At 51.2% G+C, this 16,833-nt stretch overlaps 1 protein-coding gene across 1 annotated transcript in view; it reads right to left on the bottom strand.

Moving 5' to 3' along the window:
• TMPRSS6 (transmembrane serine protease 6) overlaps positions 1-16,833 on the bottom strand; it is a 32,078-nt gene that overhangs the window by 13,546 nt on the left and 1,699 nt on the right. The window contains exons 2-9 of the mRNA XM_084749829.1: positions 13,659-13,893; positions 10,129-10,262; positions 9,360-9,427; positions 8,597-8,775; positions 8,296-8,337; positions 2,977-3,181; positions 2,232-2,368; positions 58-170 (exon numbers count right to left, since the gene is read on the bottom strand). Coding sequence (XP_084605955.1) covers positions 58-170; positions 2,232-2,368; positions 2,977-3,181; positions 8,296-8,337; positions 8,597-8,775; positions 9,360-9,427; positions 10,129-10,262; positions 13,659-13,893 — 1,113 coding nt within the window. The remainder of the gene's footprint in view (positions 1-57; positions 171-2,231; positions 2,369-2,976; positions 3,182-8,295; positions 8,338-8,596; positions 8,776-9,359; positions 9,428-10,128; positions 10,263-13,658; positions 13,894-16,833) is intronic.

The raw sequence follows: 16,833 nt of genomic DNA, 5'->3' as shown, positions 1-16,833 counted from the left end.
TGAAGCCCTGTGAATTGCTCTGGGCAGAGGACAGGCTGCAGGTGGGGTAGAACTCACAGTGAGATGCCAGGAGCAGTGGGTACTGGGTGAATAGTAACTGGGGTAGTAGGGTGTGCGGAGGAAGCCCTGTGGGTCCAGCCGGCCCTCCAGTGTCAGGTTCACCTGGCAGTCTGAATCCAAGAAAAGCTATCAGGTTAGGTCTGTTGGCCCTCCCCCACTTTGCCTCACTGCACCCCACTACTTCTAACAGCAAAGCTTGGGGCCAAACACGGCTATGTAAATGTGCCCCAGTTTCCTCATCCATAAATTGGGCGGGGGCAGGGCCTGGGAGAGTGCACAGCTCACCCAGTGGTGAGCAGGTGCAATGAATATAGCATGTTCCGTCTGCCGGCCAGGTGACTCGCTGAGGGACCTGAACACTGCACTTAACAGAATGCAAAATATGCTCACAGCAAGCCTCACTGTACAGCTTTGCAGAGAGGTTTGGAGGGGTTCAGGGCATGCCCCCATGCTAGAGCATTTGCTTAACCTTGTGTGAAAGCCCTGGAGTACATCCCACCAACGCCCCCCCCCCCCCACAGACCTCACACACACACAACACATAGCGCGCACGCGCACACACCACTGTAACCAGACTTTTGGCTACTTTGTTGGGTTCTTTTTCCTACCTCCTGACACCATCCCTATCCCTTTCAACCACCCAGTACAAGGTTAGAGGGGAAAGGAGCTGTCAATATCATTAGACTACTTCCTGCTGATTAGGGGCATTGAGTTCCTTGGGGTGGGTTTGATCTCCAACCAGCAATCCAGCAAACAGCGACAAACAGCAACCAGCAGCAGGAGCAAACAACAACCACCACCACCAGCACCAGCAGGGGCCCTTCTCTCGGGCTCTAGCATTTATGTATTATCTGAAGAGTCCCCAGAATTCCAAACACGAACTATCCCCAGCTGGCAAAACTATGCCCCTGCTAGAGCATGAGGCAAATCGTAGTCAGCTGCTGTAGACAATCTGAAGCCACCCATGTCCCACACCTTGGATTAAACAAAAACATATTCCCAACATACCTGTTGTTTTTTTTAAGAAACCAAATTTTCACACACACACACACACACACACACACACACACACACACACACACACTGACGAGTTTTAGATGAGAGAAGAGAGACTTGGCCGAGTTACTCAGGAAGGACTCAGGGCTTGGAAGCAGCAATGTAGTGACCTTGGGTTCCCAAGTCACCTCTTCTTAGAGCCCAGAGCCCCAATCCCTTCCTTGGTTTTTCCTGTAGACTATGGTGCCTGAGAACCCAAGAGAAGGCCAGCTGTAACACCCTGCAGGGCCAGCTGGAGATATGGGCCCCTGGAGGAAAGGCCGGGGAGAATCCAGGAGACTAAGAAGGAACAATCACACAGGCAGGGAAACGCAGCAAGAGTCCCTAACGAGACCCCTAACCCTAGCTTAGGCAGGGTCCTCAAGTTTAGTTCTGACAACCCAGAGGATAGCCAGAGGGGGGAGAGGGGTAGGACAGGAAGTGGGAGGCAGAAAGAGTGTGGGTGAGGCTAGAAAAGAGCCAAGGGAGGTCTCTTGAGGGTGCCCTGCCAGGACCAAGTACCTACAATTTTTTTGAACATTCATTTATTATGTATACAGTGTTCTACCTGCATATACTCCTGCATAACAGAAGAGGGCATCAGATCACATTATAGATGGTTGTGAGCCACCATGTGGTTGCTGGGAATTGAACTCAGGACCTTTGGAAGAGCAGCCAGTGCTCTTAACCTCTGAGCCATCTCTCCAGTCCAAATCTTTCTTTCTTTCTTTCTTTCTTTCTTTCTTTCTTTCTTTCTTTCTTTCTTTCTTTTGAGACAGGGTTTCTCTCTGTAGCCTTGACTGTCCTGGACTCACTTTGTAGACCAGGCTGGCCTTGAACTAACAGAGATCCATCTACCTCTGCCTCCCAAGTGCTGGGATTAAAGGTGTGTGCCATGACCGCCCACTCCCTACAATCTTAAACTTGCTAAAAGCTGGGTTGGTCCTGGGAGGGATGTGAAGGAGAAAAGGGGAGAGAGGTAAGAGAGGAGAGAAGGGGGTGGGTGGGGCAGAAACTACTGCACAGTGGATGACTCCAGACCCATTCCATCACCGATAGGGCGGAGACAACATAGCACATGCCACCAGAGACCAGGGCTCCTGCCCATGTTCCCCTCTGTCCTTGGAGACCCTCACCTTGAAAGGCCACAGACCTCACTGAGAGCAGGAAGGGGTCATAGTAGCTATGCAAACCCTTCTTCCACACCACAGCCATGACAGAGCCTGACGACAGCACCTCCATGACAGGCTCCTGGCGGCTGCACCCGTAGACCCTGATGGAGCAGAGAAGAGTGCAAGATGGCATGACCCAGGAGATGCAGAGATGACACCGCCTTGTCCCCTGGCACAAAGTAAGTTCTCAGCAGACAATGGCACAACTCAGCCCTGCCTACCCCACTTCTTGCAGAACCTTACAGGGCCAGCACCCCTCTGCTCATCCTGGAGGAGATGCCCAGGGCCCTAGAGGCCCCCAGTTACCCAGTATAGGATGAGGACCACAATGGCCACATTTCTTGGCTATTTTCTATGTCACCAGACGGTGAGCAAGAGTAGACACCCATTTTATAGATGAGAAAAACCGAGGTTCAAAAGAGTAAACTCCTTGACTTAAGGCACACACCTAGGATACAGCAGAGTGGTGGTTGAAATACCAGACTGCGGGCCAGATTCTAGAATGTCCTAACAAGCCATGTGCCCTCCCAGAGCAGACCTTAGGGACCCCCCAAAATAACTGGTTAGTTACATCCAGATGGAAAAACTGAGGCTCTGAGAAAGGATTGGGGACCGCGGCTTGCTACATGGGCCTGAGGCTGCAGCACCTGGTTAGTATGTGGAGCATGACCTTTAACCCTGGGTCTCCCCCAGCCCTCCGGGGACTCACGAGGTAATAAGTCTCTTCTCCAGTGGCCCAGCTGCGTCGTACATCGCTACCCTGTCCCTGCAGTCAACCCGGGTCCATTCGAGCTGCACTTTGAGCATGAGGTCCTCAGGGCCCTGCAGGTGCCACAGACAGCTAGTGGCCTGCTGGTCGGGTCCCCTCAATCGGAGGACCTGGCCCGGCTTCACATAGCTGTAACGGTAACAACCTGGAGGTGGAGAGGGACAGAGCCCTTAGCCAGAAAGAGAGACAGGGGAGTGGCCACAAGGCTTTCCTCAGCCATGGTGGAGGGCAGAGAGGAGAGGGCCTGGGGCTGGGGCAGGCTTGGGCACCCACCTAGCTTCCCTGTTCAGCCCCTGACTAATGCACTCATTCGTTCATTCATTCATTTATTCACTCAACAAACTGACTAAGGCCTGAGTGCCAGGAGGAATGCCAGGCACAGCTAGCACGGAAATGGAAGACCTTGGGCCCAAAACAGGGTGCCTGGATAGAAGGAAGGTCACAGGCCTGAAGGGAGCACTTCAGAATCTGATCACAGAGCAGGCATTACAAGAGAACAAGGTAGGACAAGGAGGCAGACCCGGAAATACATAGGACCAGCACGGGAGCCATAGAAGGTGAGGCAAGGCTAGGCTATACAATCTAACATCGATTCCCCTGGAGTGACACTGAGCAGGCTGAAAGACCACTGCCTCATCCTCCCAGGAGAGTTAAATGGCTGATGCCAAACATGCAGGGAAGCTGCCAGGCCCCAGGTGTAGCACCTCACACCCACCACCCTGTTCCCTGCCCCTAGCAGCTCTCTGGGTACTTTCCACACCATGGCTGGCTTTCCCTTCTGTACAGTGAGGCCAGGGGCACATGCGAACGGTGCTGCCACGGGCTGAGGCCAGTACACACCAGGGTACTCAACATGGAGCCAGAAATGCCATAGGCACTAAGGAAAAGCAATGGCTGTTCTTGTGCCTGTGAGGAGAGGGAGAAAGGTCTGTGGCCTGTCGCCCCACAGCTGTTCCCATTGGAGCCTCAGCTCCAGCCAACCTCACGGCCACCTTCACTTCACACCTCCTCCTGCATCTCACCAGACCCCACACCCCAGGATAGCCTCCCCCATTAAATTCAACTTAATTTAGTACACTTAGTTTCCTTATTAAGGACAATAAATTAAATGCAGTTATAAAATTGAATTTGCTGAAAGCTCATTTAATCCATGAGCTTGGATGCCATGCCAGAGCTAGCAAAGCTGTGCCTTCCGGAGTAAACCACTAAGCCTGGCCCTAAGCTTCATGAAACGTGGAGGCCCGGGCACTCTGCCAGCAGGCTCTGGGAATCTAGGACTGAACCCGAGACCCGGGAGGTACCCACTACCATCCTGGCACCAGCATGCCTCACGTGTGTGACCCTGGCCAATAGCTTGGCCACTCTGCTTTCTGGCGTATATAAACATAATCCATGTCCTCTCTTCTGCTTGGTGCTCAGAGCCAGGAAAGGCTGGGGCTACCACCTGTCGTTCAGCTCCCTCTCCTGCCCTGGCCAGCCACACTCCAGTGGGACACAGATCTCCCGGATACAGAGGCTGCCCAGGCATTTGCCTGGGGAATAGAGAGACTGGTTTTTCATAGGGGTCTCTGCTCATTAAGCCTTGCTGCAAGCCCATGCCTTACACTGGCAATAGTAATAACAGCAACAACAACAGTAATAATAATAATGGTATATATATTTGGAAAGTAACTAGACAGGGGTGTGTCCCCCTGTCTACTGTTAACCATAAACATGGCTGAGAGTCTTGCCCCGCTGCTGGCTGGAGGCATTTCCATAAGCATATCTGGATTTGGCCTTTCCTAGGCTTTATTCATGGCCTGAAGGGCCATGTCTCCCCTGGCCAAGGTGCTTTTCCCTCTAGATCCCAGCTTTGGGCCTGATACTCAGCCTGCACCTGAAGCCCAACGTACACCTGACGCAGGGCCCCTAGGAAGGCTTTCGATGCTGAATCAAGAGCTCCTCCGTCCTTTGTGCCTGAACTCCCTCACCTGGCTCCTTCCTCTGCCTTGCAGCCCTGTCCACCTCTGTCTCTTGCACAGAACCATTCTTTCCCTCACAGCCCATCCCTGTCCTAGCATTGGCACCCAGCCTGTGATACTCTGTGTGTGTCTGTCTCTCTATGGGGATCAGAGCTCCTGTGTGTGTGTGTGTGTGTGTGTGTGTGTGTGTGTGTGTGTGTGTGTGTGATCAGTCTCACCCAGTGCACAGTGGCCACAGTGCAAGCAAGCAGGGGCCTGGCATGGGGGGTCTCGGTCTACTGGAAGGGTTCCAGCAGGTTGGGTGTGGTTCTGTGGAGTCTCCTGGCTGGCATGCATGCTCACTGAGTTCGATCCCAGTACTTCAAAAAAAGAGGGTTTGAATGCTCCTCTGTCTTTTGACCTCTGTGTCCTGGGAAGCAGGAGTTCTGGGCACCCACACTAGCAGAAACACAACTCCTCCACCAGGTGTGCAAGGCTTTATATGAGAGCAGATCTGGAATGGAGCAAAGCCTGCATGTGGACAGTGCACGGAGGCTCAGCACTGTCTATCTTGGGGCACTCAAGGTGACCAAGCTGACACTGACACCTTGCTGACCATGACCTTTCAAAGGATCCCCACAAAGCAGATAAGATGAGGGTGGTGGTTTATTTGGGCTGTTATTTTTGTTTTGACAGGGTCTAACTAAGCAGCCCAGGCTAATAATTCTCAGGGTCCTGTGATTCTGCCTCAGCCTCCCGAGGTCTGGGGTCAACATATGTGCCGTGCCACCATACTCAGCTGTGTGATATAAAAGCCATCTTCTGTGATGAAAAAAATAAAACTACCCAAGGTGGAATAAAGCAAAGAGAGGGCTATACAAAGAGCCTTTCTGACCACACACAGAGTTCTCAATGTGACACCCCTGAGCCCTGAGGAGTCAAGGTCAGTTTCTTTTTTCATATTAGCACTAAGACTCTTATGTCTTTGGCCTTCTGGAGAACACAGCAGAGCATGCCAGAGCTCTGTGGCCTGTGATGTTTCAGAAAACCAAATACAGAAACTCACAAGTGCAGCTACCACAGACATCGACAGACAGGTGTCACAATGCCTTTCCTCAAGGCAAATTGGTTTTAGGGAAAACTGCCACTTCATATAAAAATATGTTCTTGATATGAATGGACTTGTTATTTTTAAAATAAAGTCCAGTATGGTGGCCCACACTTGAAATCCTATCACTTGAAAGACTAGGGCAGGAAGATTAAGAGTTTGGGGCCAGCCTGGGCTACACAGGGATTCATTTTCTTAAAAATAAAATTTAAGCCTGCATGATGGTGCACACCTTTAATCACAGCACTCAGGAGGGAAAGGCAGGTAGATCTCTGTGAGTTCAAGGGCAGCTGGTCTACAGAGCAAGTTTCACGACAGCCAGAACTCTATAGAGAGACCCTGTCTTAAAACAAAAACAAAGATTGCATAATAAATATAAAAATTTCAATGTTTTGATGTTCAGTGGGTCGATAAATGTTTTTTCCATGTTGCAGTTCCAATCAGTAAATATGCCTACAGCTCATGACAATGAGCTCTTCAAGGTCCCCAGCAACTACTGGTGTGGTCAAGAAGTCTGTGGCTTGGACAGGAAAGGGCCAGAAAGAAATGTCAAAGGCTTTTCAAGATAAGAGTCAACATCGGGGCTACTATGAGAGAGCTTCTAGAAGGAAAAAAAACCCCTACATTTGCACAAGTAATTTTCCCATCATTTAAAAGTGAAATCACTGCCAGTTGTGGTGGCACACATCTTTAATCCTAGCACTCAGCGGAGGAAGAGGCGGGCAGATTGATGTGAGTTCAAGGCCAGCCTGGTCTACAAAGAGAGTCCAGGACAGCTAGAGATGTTACACAGAGAAACCCTGTCTCTGGGCGGGGGAGGGGGAATCACTGCCATCTCATAGAGCCCCCGAGCTGGCTGGCACTTACAGAGTGGGCTTGCAGGTGCAGCTCGCTCACCTGTCCCCAAGCCACAGATTCATTGTGACTTCTGGGGACAGGCTCTTGAGGTTTCGTTTTAACTAAGAGATCTTGACTCACTAGAAAAGTCACCCCAAGGTCAGCGCCTCACCTCCTGGTTGTGTCTAACACCAGCCAGATTGTGACTAACTTTGCAATGTCATTGTAGATTGACTTGCCACGGATGACAGACAGGTGCAGAGAGAAAATATACATAGGTGACAGGTACACACAAAAAGAGTGAATATACAGATAAAGGTAGGCACATAGATGATAGATAGGTCGATAGATAGATAGATAGATAGATAGATAGGTAGATAGATAGATAGATAGATAGATAGATAGATGGATGAAAATAGGACCTGTGTCATCAAGGCAGTTATATTTGGCCCCGCTCAGCATAACTCTGTATGAGAATTGTGGCTTTAAATTTTAAACTGTGCTTTGAGGTCAGCGCTTCCATCCACCTGGGGCAGGTAGAAACACAATCAGAACAGGTGTAACTAGGATTTTAAGCCACCTTCCCCTCTGAAAGGGGTTGAGGCACTCACCCGTCCTTCAGCTCTGGGTGGAAACTAGCTTGTTTAGGAGGAATCTGAGCTCTAGGATTTGTGTCAGAGTCACAGGGTACACTAGCCCAGATAGCACGTGCACAATCCCAGGAGTCAGCAGTCCACAGACTACAGCATGCACGGTATTCCTAGCCTTGCACAACAGGGGAAGCCAGCTTGCACCTGGCTTCCCGGGACTGAACACCAAGCCAGCGGGGCCTCCAGGAGAAAAGCGAAATGATTCTAGCAGTGTGGTGGTATCAGGCAGAGAGGAGGGCAGGTCAGCCCAGCTGAGGAGGGAAAGGTTAAAGAGAGATTTCTTGAATGTGCCAGAAACATCCCCTCCAACAGAGCAGTTTAAATTGTGAGTGACCCAGGGACCAAGCATGGATTGGCAAGGCAAGACTGTTTCTACCTTCAGAAAGAAAAAGGGTGGGTGGGCAGATCGAGTTGAATGGTGGCCAGCAGGGTAGGTTTCCAGGTAACTGACCTACAGCCCTTCCCCCGCCCCCATAGCGCCTGACTCACACTCACATCCAAGACACACACTTCTACCTGAGGCCCCCACTCTTTAGCCTTGCTCAGAATCCTTACCCGGGCCCTCCCCCACCCCGGGACATCCCCAGTGTCTCTAGGTCGGAGCTCCCTGCCCCCAGAGCAGAAGCCTGAGGCACCCACCCACCCCCGCCTCCCAACAGTGGACCAGACAAGAAGACCTAGGATTCAAAAGGAAAGGGGCCAAAGCAAGGACACAGCAGCGTACCCAGCGTGGAATTCAGTACGACTATGTCGTTCACGCTGGCTTCTGTCAAAAGGAAATGAACAAACAAATAAACAAGGGCAAAGCCAAATAAATAGGACACTGAAAATAAAAACAGGCAAGAGGAGGCGAGCCAGGTTTATCCAAGGTCAGCCGCCCACCACCACCATCCGCCCCTTGCCCCTCTGTCGTCCTGGTTCCAGGGTCACAGGGGGTCACCTGAGCATCCCGCCCCTGAGGACAGGGCAGCCTCCCCCATCCCTGCCGGTCTAACCACCATCACCATTCCCTTCCCAGTACTGACCCAAGATCACCAGGCCTTCAGGGTCCACCTCATATTCGGTCCTATAGGAAGCCAGGGTCGAGCTGTTGGACAGCAGCTCAGCCACCAGGAGCTCGCGCACCATCTCCGGGCTCAGCGTCTGCCGTTGGTACTCAGGGATGTCAAGGACAAACCAGAAGAAGCACATGAGGGATCCCTCCCTATGCAGACAGAAGTGAGAGGAGCCTGAAGTCCCTGCCTGGTCCTCCACTGGGCACCTGCTCTGCTTTCTTCTCATTCTCACCCATAGGAGGAGAGACAGAGTCACGGGGGGGGGGGGGGGGGTCATAGGCAGAACTGGAAGAATCAGATATGATCAGGCAAGCCAAGTCCTGAAGTGGGTCCTGGGTCCTGGGCTTTCAAGCATGTCTTCAATCTGGACACACACACCCCCGCCACACACACACACCCCCGCCACACACACACACCCCCGCCACACACACACACCCCCGCCACACACACACACATACATACCAGGCATCCCCAGTCATGGTGTGGTGTGAACCCTATCACAACACATCACGGTCTGTAGATGACAAGACCAAGCTCAATAAAGGGGAACCACAGATAGGAGAGTAAGTTCCTGCTTCCTGCCTCAGTTGCCCCGTGTTCTTTGCTTTCTTTATATTAGAGTTTTGAGAAAGAGTATGGTTAGGGCATCGTGTCAGACACCTACAGAGCCCGAACCCTCCTGCCCATAGATCTGTGCCTTTCACAGGGGTCCATTCGGGCTGGGACAACTCACCCAAAGGAATAGATGGAACTGGAGTTGTAGTATAAACCCAGGCGGGTGCTGGCAACCAGCTCTTTGAGCTGTGAGAAGGGAGATAAGGTACTGGTTACCCTCCAGGGTGGCAGCGGGGTAGGCTTCCCAAGTCCCCTTCCTGGCCATCAAGTCATCACACCTGTGCTTGCCACCACCACAAACACAAGGTTAAGCCAGGCACAGTCTTCACACCTTGTCTCCCCACCCCCACCCCCACAGGCTCTGGTATAGCCAGTCCACTCTGGGTGGTTTAGCTGGCCTGCTGTCAATGGGCAAGAAACAGCTGAGGGCAATGGAGGCACACCTGGCACAGTATAAAGAGCCCTGAGGGTGTCCCCTAGGAGGCCAAGATGCTGGGGTGCATAATATTCAGCTCTCGTGGCTAAGGGATGCCTCCGGCATTTCTACCTGCCCCCTGAATAACAATCCTGTCCTGGTTAAGTGCGGAAGGGGCTAGCAGCCCACTGTCCCCAGTGCAATGTTCATGAGATGAGCAGGGTCCTGGCAGTCTCAGCTGCACAGTTCCAACTTCCTTGCTGCAAGAGGCAAAATTAAGGTCTCTTTCTAATCACTTGGAGCCTGTGTATAACCCACCGCCTTCAGAACAGCGCCTTCCCATGGTACCCAGGACAGATTCTACTCCAGTGAGCACTCCCAGCAAAGTGGTGGACAAACCTACCAGACTCCCCCACATCTGCCTTTGCCCTCTCACATTTGCCCCTCCTGCCCTCCCACCCCGCCTCCCTACCATCTTCTGGGCTTTGGCAGCTTCACTGCGGAAAAAAATGGACTCCCGTCGGGCCAGGTCCTGGGAGTAATGACGGTTGAGCACCCGGAGGCTGCCAGAGTACACTTGGCTAACAGTCGCTTCTGCCCTGTATCCTGATCAGAAAAGAGTGGGTTACCAAGGGTGCATGTCCAGAAATCTCTTTGCCTCTCTCACCTCCTGTCACTCCAACTTTCAGCACATCCCCAAAGTCTCTGAGACAGCACTGTACACACTACTTTTCTGTATTCCCATCCATCAAGTTAAACAAGGATCCCCAAAGTGCATGCTAAGCATCCGCTGTGTTGGGTAGTTTGGAAATGGGGGTGGGGGGTAGGTATAGGAAGCAGCTGCAAGGCTCAAATGGATGCCTGCAAGCGCGTAAGCAAATTTGGGAGTCTCCATGGATGAAGGACATTGACCACTAAGGATGCCAAAGAAAAATGGGTGGAGACAAAAGCGAGATTCTTCCCTGGCAGAAGGTGCAGAGGAAGTGAGAGCTGAGGTGGAAGGCAGGGGCATGGTCCTGGCAAGGAAGACCGTGTGCTCCTGGCCCAATACAAAAAGGGACACCTGGCCCCAAGATTCAACAATGGCCATGATGAAAGCTAAGGGAGCTGGGGCTGCCAGTGGAGCAGAGCCTGGCCCGACGGGGGTATATAAGAGTAGTTCACTGGAGGCCTCCATGCTACATAACACCTTCTAGGAGTGCTGCAGTAAGAAAAGAGGCTAAGAGGGGTCCTTGGGAGTGCATGAGGGATGAAAGGGGGTCCTCTTGTGTAAGGTGGGAGGGATTGGAATCTAGCTCTAGAGGGTTTGTTGTCAGAGCCCTCATAGTGGGAGGGCTGGTGTCTGGTGTCTTGAGGCCTCTTTTCTGCGAGGCTTTATTTCATGGAGCAGAAGGGCACGGGGCTACTCTGGAGCTGTAGGGAGACTGGAAGAGTGAGGGACTTAGCTACTGGACCCCACAAAGCAGCCAGGAAGCCAGGAACACCTCCCAGATTCATGTCGCTCCTTGCCCAGGCATCAGCCCCACTTGGAGCTGCCCATTTTCCTTCCAAGATGGACTAGGCATGTTTCCCATCCATGGCCTCACTCACTGCCAGCCTGTGTGGGGAGGGATCATCCTAGCTGCTCCCTCAAGGGGCTTCTTCAACCCCGAGTCCTTTTAAGGGGTGGCATTTTCTCGTAAGTTTTAGAGCTCTTGTCCCCCAACCTGGGTCTTCGGCACAGGAGGAAGGGTTAGAAAAATGACTGCCAGTTGAGTGCCTCCCTTGTCAGCCCTGAGGATGAATTAGCTAGCAGCTTAATGAGACCGTCCTCCAGCCTGCACTATCTGGGGCGCTGACTTCCTGCTTGGTGGTGAAGGGTTGCTTTCTGCCTGTGTCACTCAGCTCTGAGAAGAGCTATGAGTCACCATGAGCCAGTCCCCATTTGGACATGGGGACCGTGCTGGTTACTTTTATGTCAACTTGACACAAGCTAACGTCAGTAGGAAGAGGAAACCTCAATTGACAAAATGTTCTCACCAGATTGCCCTTTGGGCAAGCATATAGGACATGTTCTTGCTGTGGGAGGGCCCAGCTTACTGTGGGAGGTGCCACCTCTGCACTAGTGGTCCTGAGTGATATAAGAAAGCAGGCTGGGGGCTAGAGAGATGGTTCAGTGGATAAGAGCACTGTCTGTTCTTCCAAAGGACCTGGTTTCAATTCTCAGCACCCACATGACAGCTCACAATTGTCTGTAACTCCAGTACCAAAGTATCTGACACATTCATACTAATGCATGTAAAAAAAAGAAAGAAAGAAAGAAAGAAAGAAAGAAAGAAAGAAAGAAAAGACAAATAAGAAAGCATGCTGGTCAAGCCATGGGGAACAAGCTGGTAAGTAGTGTTCCTCCCTGGCATTGGCTTCAGCTCCTGCTTCCAGGTCCCTATCCTGGCATGCCCGGTAATAGACTGTTACCTAGAAGTGTAAGGTGAAATAAACCCTTTCTCCCCAAGTTGCTTTTTGTCGTGGTGTTTTATCACAGCCATAGAAACCCTAAGACGGGGATCTTCAACATGTCACCTTTTTCTCCTCTGAGGTGGACTAGGTGGATCTGTCTCCCTAGTGCTGCTCCAACTGAGTTTAGCCTCCCAGGTCCTGTCAGTGGGCCTGAAATTGTTCTGGTGGCTACGGACAGAAAGAATTCTATGCAACTGTTTAATGGAAAGACTCTAATGGTGTAATTAAGTTTAGCTTTCCTTTCTGGGTTCCCAACCCTCTTAGTTTTCATGGTCATGATGGGTATGTTATGATTGCATTCGACACCATGGTGAAATCAGGAGGACAGGAGTCATCACCAGAGTTGAGCACAAAGCCCCGTGTCTGTCCCTGGATGGATGTGTGGATGGATGGATGGATGTTTAGATTATGGATGGATGGATTTATGGATGGATGGATGGATGATTGGCAGATTGATGACAGATGAATAGTTGAATGGTTGGATGGTTGAGTTGTTGATGGATAGATGGATGGGTAGATGATTGATGGGTGGATGAGTGGATAGTGGATAGATGGATGGTTGATGAATGGATGACAGATGATTGGATGGACAATGGATGAGTAGTTGAGCAGATGATAAATGGATAAATGGATGAATGGATGGTCAATGGACAGGTGGATGGATGATAATAGATAGAATGTTGGATAAAATGGATGGCCGAGGTATAGATGGATGAATAGATGTTGGATGGATGCATGGGTAGATGGTAGATATTGGCTGGATGGATAGATGGATGGATGGGTGAATGATGCTTGGATGAATAAACAGGCAAATAAATGAGTCTTCTATACCATATGGGAAATGTTTTCACAGGCACAGACTAATCTTATTAATCCACTTCCTTCTACCACCAAGGGTTGGAGGTGAGCTACCCCCATCCAACACTCTGGGTTCAGAGCATGGGGCTCCATGGGATTGCTTGAGGGCCATGACTTCAGGGCCAAAGGGCCAAAGTCAGATATGAGGAAGAGGTTCCCAAGCTTGGGTGCTCTCTAACGGTCCTCTTGATTCTCCATGCTGAGCACTGGAGATGTAGAGATGACAAGTCTGTGGTCCTCTCTCCAGAGGAGCACCTGGGGCTCAAATGAGCAGAGGCACTAATTGGTATCAGGTCCCATGGGTGCCTATGGGCCTCCTGAAGCAGAGAAGGTTGGCTTTGAGCCCAAGGATAGCTCAGGAGGGCTGTAAACAAAAGATAGCATGCTCACACACCCTGGCTTGTTCAGACCCAAGAATTGGGTGCTGAAGAGTCCTTCCTTCCTGGCTGAAGCAAGCAAGGAGCAGACTAAGCCATGAGACTCAACAGAGGTCCAGCAGTATACGTACCTTGAGGGACATGGATGAGCACCATAGAACCTGGAATCCTGGTTAATCCCACTGTGCCCCCACAGCCATGACAGTCCACTCTACATCCACCCTGAACCATTCCAGGGTGTCACTCCAATTGGACCCTCATTTTCCATTACCTAGGAAATACCAAAGCGTGGCTCCTGCCGAGGCCAACGCGGCCAAGACCAGCAACAGTGGTGTGAAGCGAACGTAGTCCCGGTTTTTTCTTTTGATGTTTTTGGGGCCCTTGAACATCCCCTCTGGCTCGGCAACTTCCTCTCCATCACCTCCATTGCCCTGCCCACCAGCTACTTGAGGAGCCTCAGCGGTGGGCATCCTTGTAGAACAGGAGAGCCGGAAACATCTTGGCATCTGCAAGGGAGCCTTTGCTGAAACCCAGTGGTGCCCAGAAGCAAGGCAGCACCCTGCCCTTTGCATGGAAAGGCAGGGACCCAGGAAGTAGTGACTAAGGGTGGCTGCTGAGCAGCTCACAGAAAGCCTCAGGAGACATCCCAGAAGGCAGGTGGCAGGGCAGAATGGTTTGTCTCCTTGTGGGTCCTGAGGTAGTGCCCACAATCGGGTGGGAATCCACAAACACAAACTTCTGCTACTCTCCCAGTGGCTTCACTTCCATGTGGGGACATGCATTTCCTTCCTTGGGGTGTCCAACACAACCAATATTTGCATCTGAATCTGCAGACACCCCGAGTTACCCCTGTCCTGGACCCAGACCTGTTCTAATAGCCTTTGCTTTCCTCTGTTCTCAAAATCTCCTGGGCCTGAGGAAGGCCACAAAAGTTCATGATCATTTTATGTCCTTAGGAGACATTTTACATATTATCTTATTTAATCCCAGGTGACCCAGGATATGGACTACTGTCCCCATATGTTCTTCCTCATCCCTCTTTATGTGGGTGCTTTGGGTAAGCCTCTCTGGACTTTGCACCCATTAGACAGATGAGCAGACTGGGAACAGCTCAGGCCAGGGTTTGCCTAGTCTCATTATCCTGTGTATTTGAATGCCTGAGGCTTACACAGATGAGAAAAATTGAGGCCCAAAGAGGCTAAGTTCCCTGGTTAAGATCACACAGCAGCAACTGAATGTCTCTTTGACTTTTCCTCTACCCTGACTATCTCCTATAATTGTCCTTGTCAAATAACAGTGGGATGTCACCTTGCCTGGTTCCTTCTGTCACTCTACCTTAGGTACTCCCAAGCAAACTTTGGACACAGAAGAATCCCCCTACACACACGCGCGCGCGTGCATGCACACACACACACACACACCACAGCGAGGAGTCCAGTTCACTGGGATATCACTCTCTCTCCTCTGTGTGACACCTGTAGGTGTCACTGTGACTCCAAACTGTACCCTCAGAACATGTGTTGGTGGGAAGATTCACTTGGGCTCTTGGAGCAGTCTCCAAGATGGGCTTCCTGCCTCCTGTCTCCTCCTCTGTCCCATCCTCCACATTGTCACCAGGAAAGTCTTCTGCCTCCTGTCCTCATCCATCTGCTCTGAACCCTTCCGTGGCTCCCAACTACCACGGCAGGACACCCAAGCCTGCTTACCCTCTCTTGTCACACATTTCATCCTTCATCGAAGCCCATGAGACCTTACCTTAGTGTCACTACACTAGGGTTGGATGGAGGGTGGGGACCTTTCCTGGGCACTGTCTGGCAATGGGATCAAGGGTTCCGGGTCCTTGGTTAGTTAAGGCAATCATTTCCTTGTACCCTGCGTCACTCTTGGTCATAATCAGCACGCCTGGCTTTGGGCCTCATTTCTTCTCGTCTCCCTTTTTAACAAGAAGAGCTGGGGCTGGGGAGGTGGCTTGTAATGTAAAATATCTCACTGGATGAATATGGGGACCCAAGTTCAAATTCCCAGGACTCACGTAATAACAGGATACAATATTGGACATCTGTGATTGCAAGGCTCCTACAGCAAGATGGGACACGGAAGCAGGAGAACCCTCTTACAAGCCAGATGACACAAACAAGACCCTGTTTCAAACAAGGGAGGAGGCGAGGGTCTTTCCTTCAACTGTCACACGCGTGTTGTGGCATATGCGCGCTTTATTTATACACAAAGAACACATACAAGAAAAACAGATTAAAATTTTTTTTTAAATAAATTAAAAAAAAAAAAGCAGAGCCATGAGGTGTGCTTGGTAGGGCACATTTCCAATCCTAGGCCTCAGGAGTCTGAGTCTGAGGCAGGAGGATCACCTGTTCCAGGCTACTCCGGGTTTGCTTATCTCAAACAAGCCAGCCAGCCAGCAAGCAAAAACAGGCCGTCTTTGGTCTTGTTCACCTCTGGGGTTCCTCTGGGAGCCCAGCTCAGGGTGTTTCCTTTAGATGAATAATGGATCCTATGGTGGAGCAATGGGACAGCCAAGACCCCAGGCACAGTGCCCTCTCTGCATCTCATTGCCTATGGGAAGCAGCGCTTGGGTAGCGAAGGTCCAGAAAGGATGCTGAGTCTCCCTCAAACCCCTCAATCCCAGTGAGTGGTTGAGTCACCCCATTTTGTCACAGCTCTCATTTTAGAGTCAAAAATCTATGCTGGACATGGGGGTGGGGCTCAGAGTGAATACAGAGCCGTTGGCTCCATCTTCTGCACCCACAATGAAGATGGCCACATCACTGCTTTTACTATTAGACAATGGCTCCCATTGTTCTGGGGTCCAAACCCCATTTAAAAAAATGTGGCTTAACCTTCCCACTGCACTGAGAACCCACACAGCCTTGCTGCGTGGCCCAGACCAGCCTTGAACTTGAAGTTCCCCTGCCTCATCTCCTGAGCGCTGGGATTGCAGGAGTGCGCCCTCCATCCAGCTTCCCCTGCCATCCTTCCTTCATCCAAGTCACTCTCCCCACCCTACCATCATTGAGGCCATGTTGTCTGCCTCTCCTAGACCCGTTGCCACCGCAGCAGCCAGTCATGAGCCCTGCCATCAGCGAATTCCCACACAGCCACCAGGGTGATGTCATCCCCACTTGCCCAGTTTGCAAGCCGCACAAAGCTCCAGCCACCTAGAGCCCAGTCCTGAAAGAACCCACGTGTCTTCCTCTCTTCTTCTTCCTTTGACTACAGACACTTACTCTGCTGGATTGCTAACACGCACCTCAGGCCCTTTGCACTTGCTGCCTCCCTAGCCATGACCATTTCTCCTTCCGTTTGCCTCATGGGCCATCTATCTCCTTCAGGTCTTTCCTGCTCCTCTCCTTGCTGACATTTTCTCTATGGTATTCCCAGAGACCTACTCCTGAGGTGTACCTATGAGTCTTCTGTCTTCACTATGGCCA

This window comes from Acomys minous (assembly GCF_964271855.1).
Source record: "Acomys minous genome assembly, chromosome: 12".
Taxonomy (NCBI): Eukaryota; Metazoa; Chordata; class Mammalia; order Rodentia; family Muridae; genus Acomys; species Acomys minous.
Note: the sequence above shows the minus strand (reverse complement) of the source record. Positions and strands in the feature narration are given on the sequence as shown.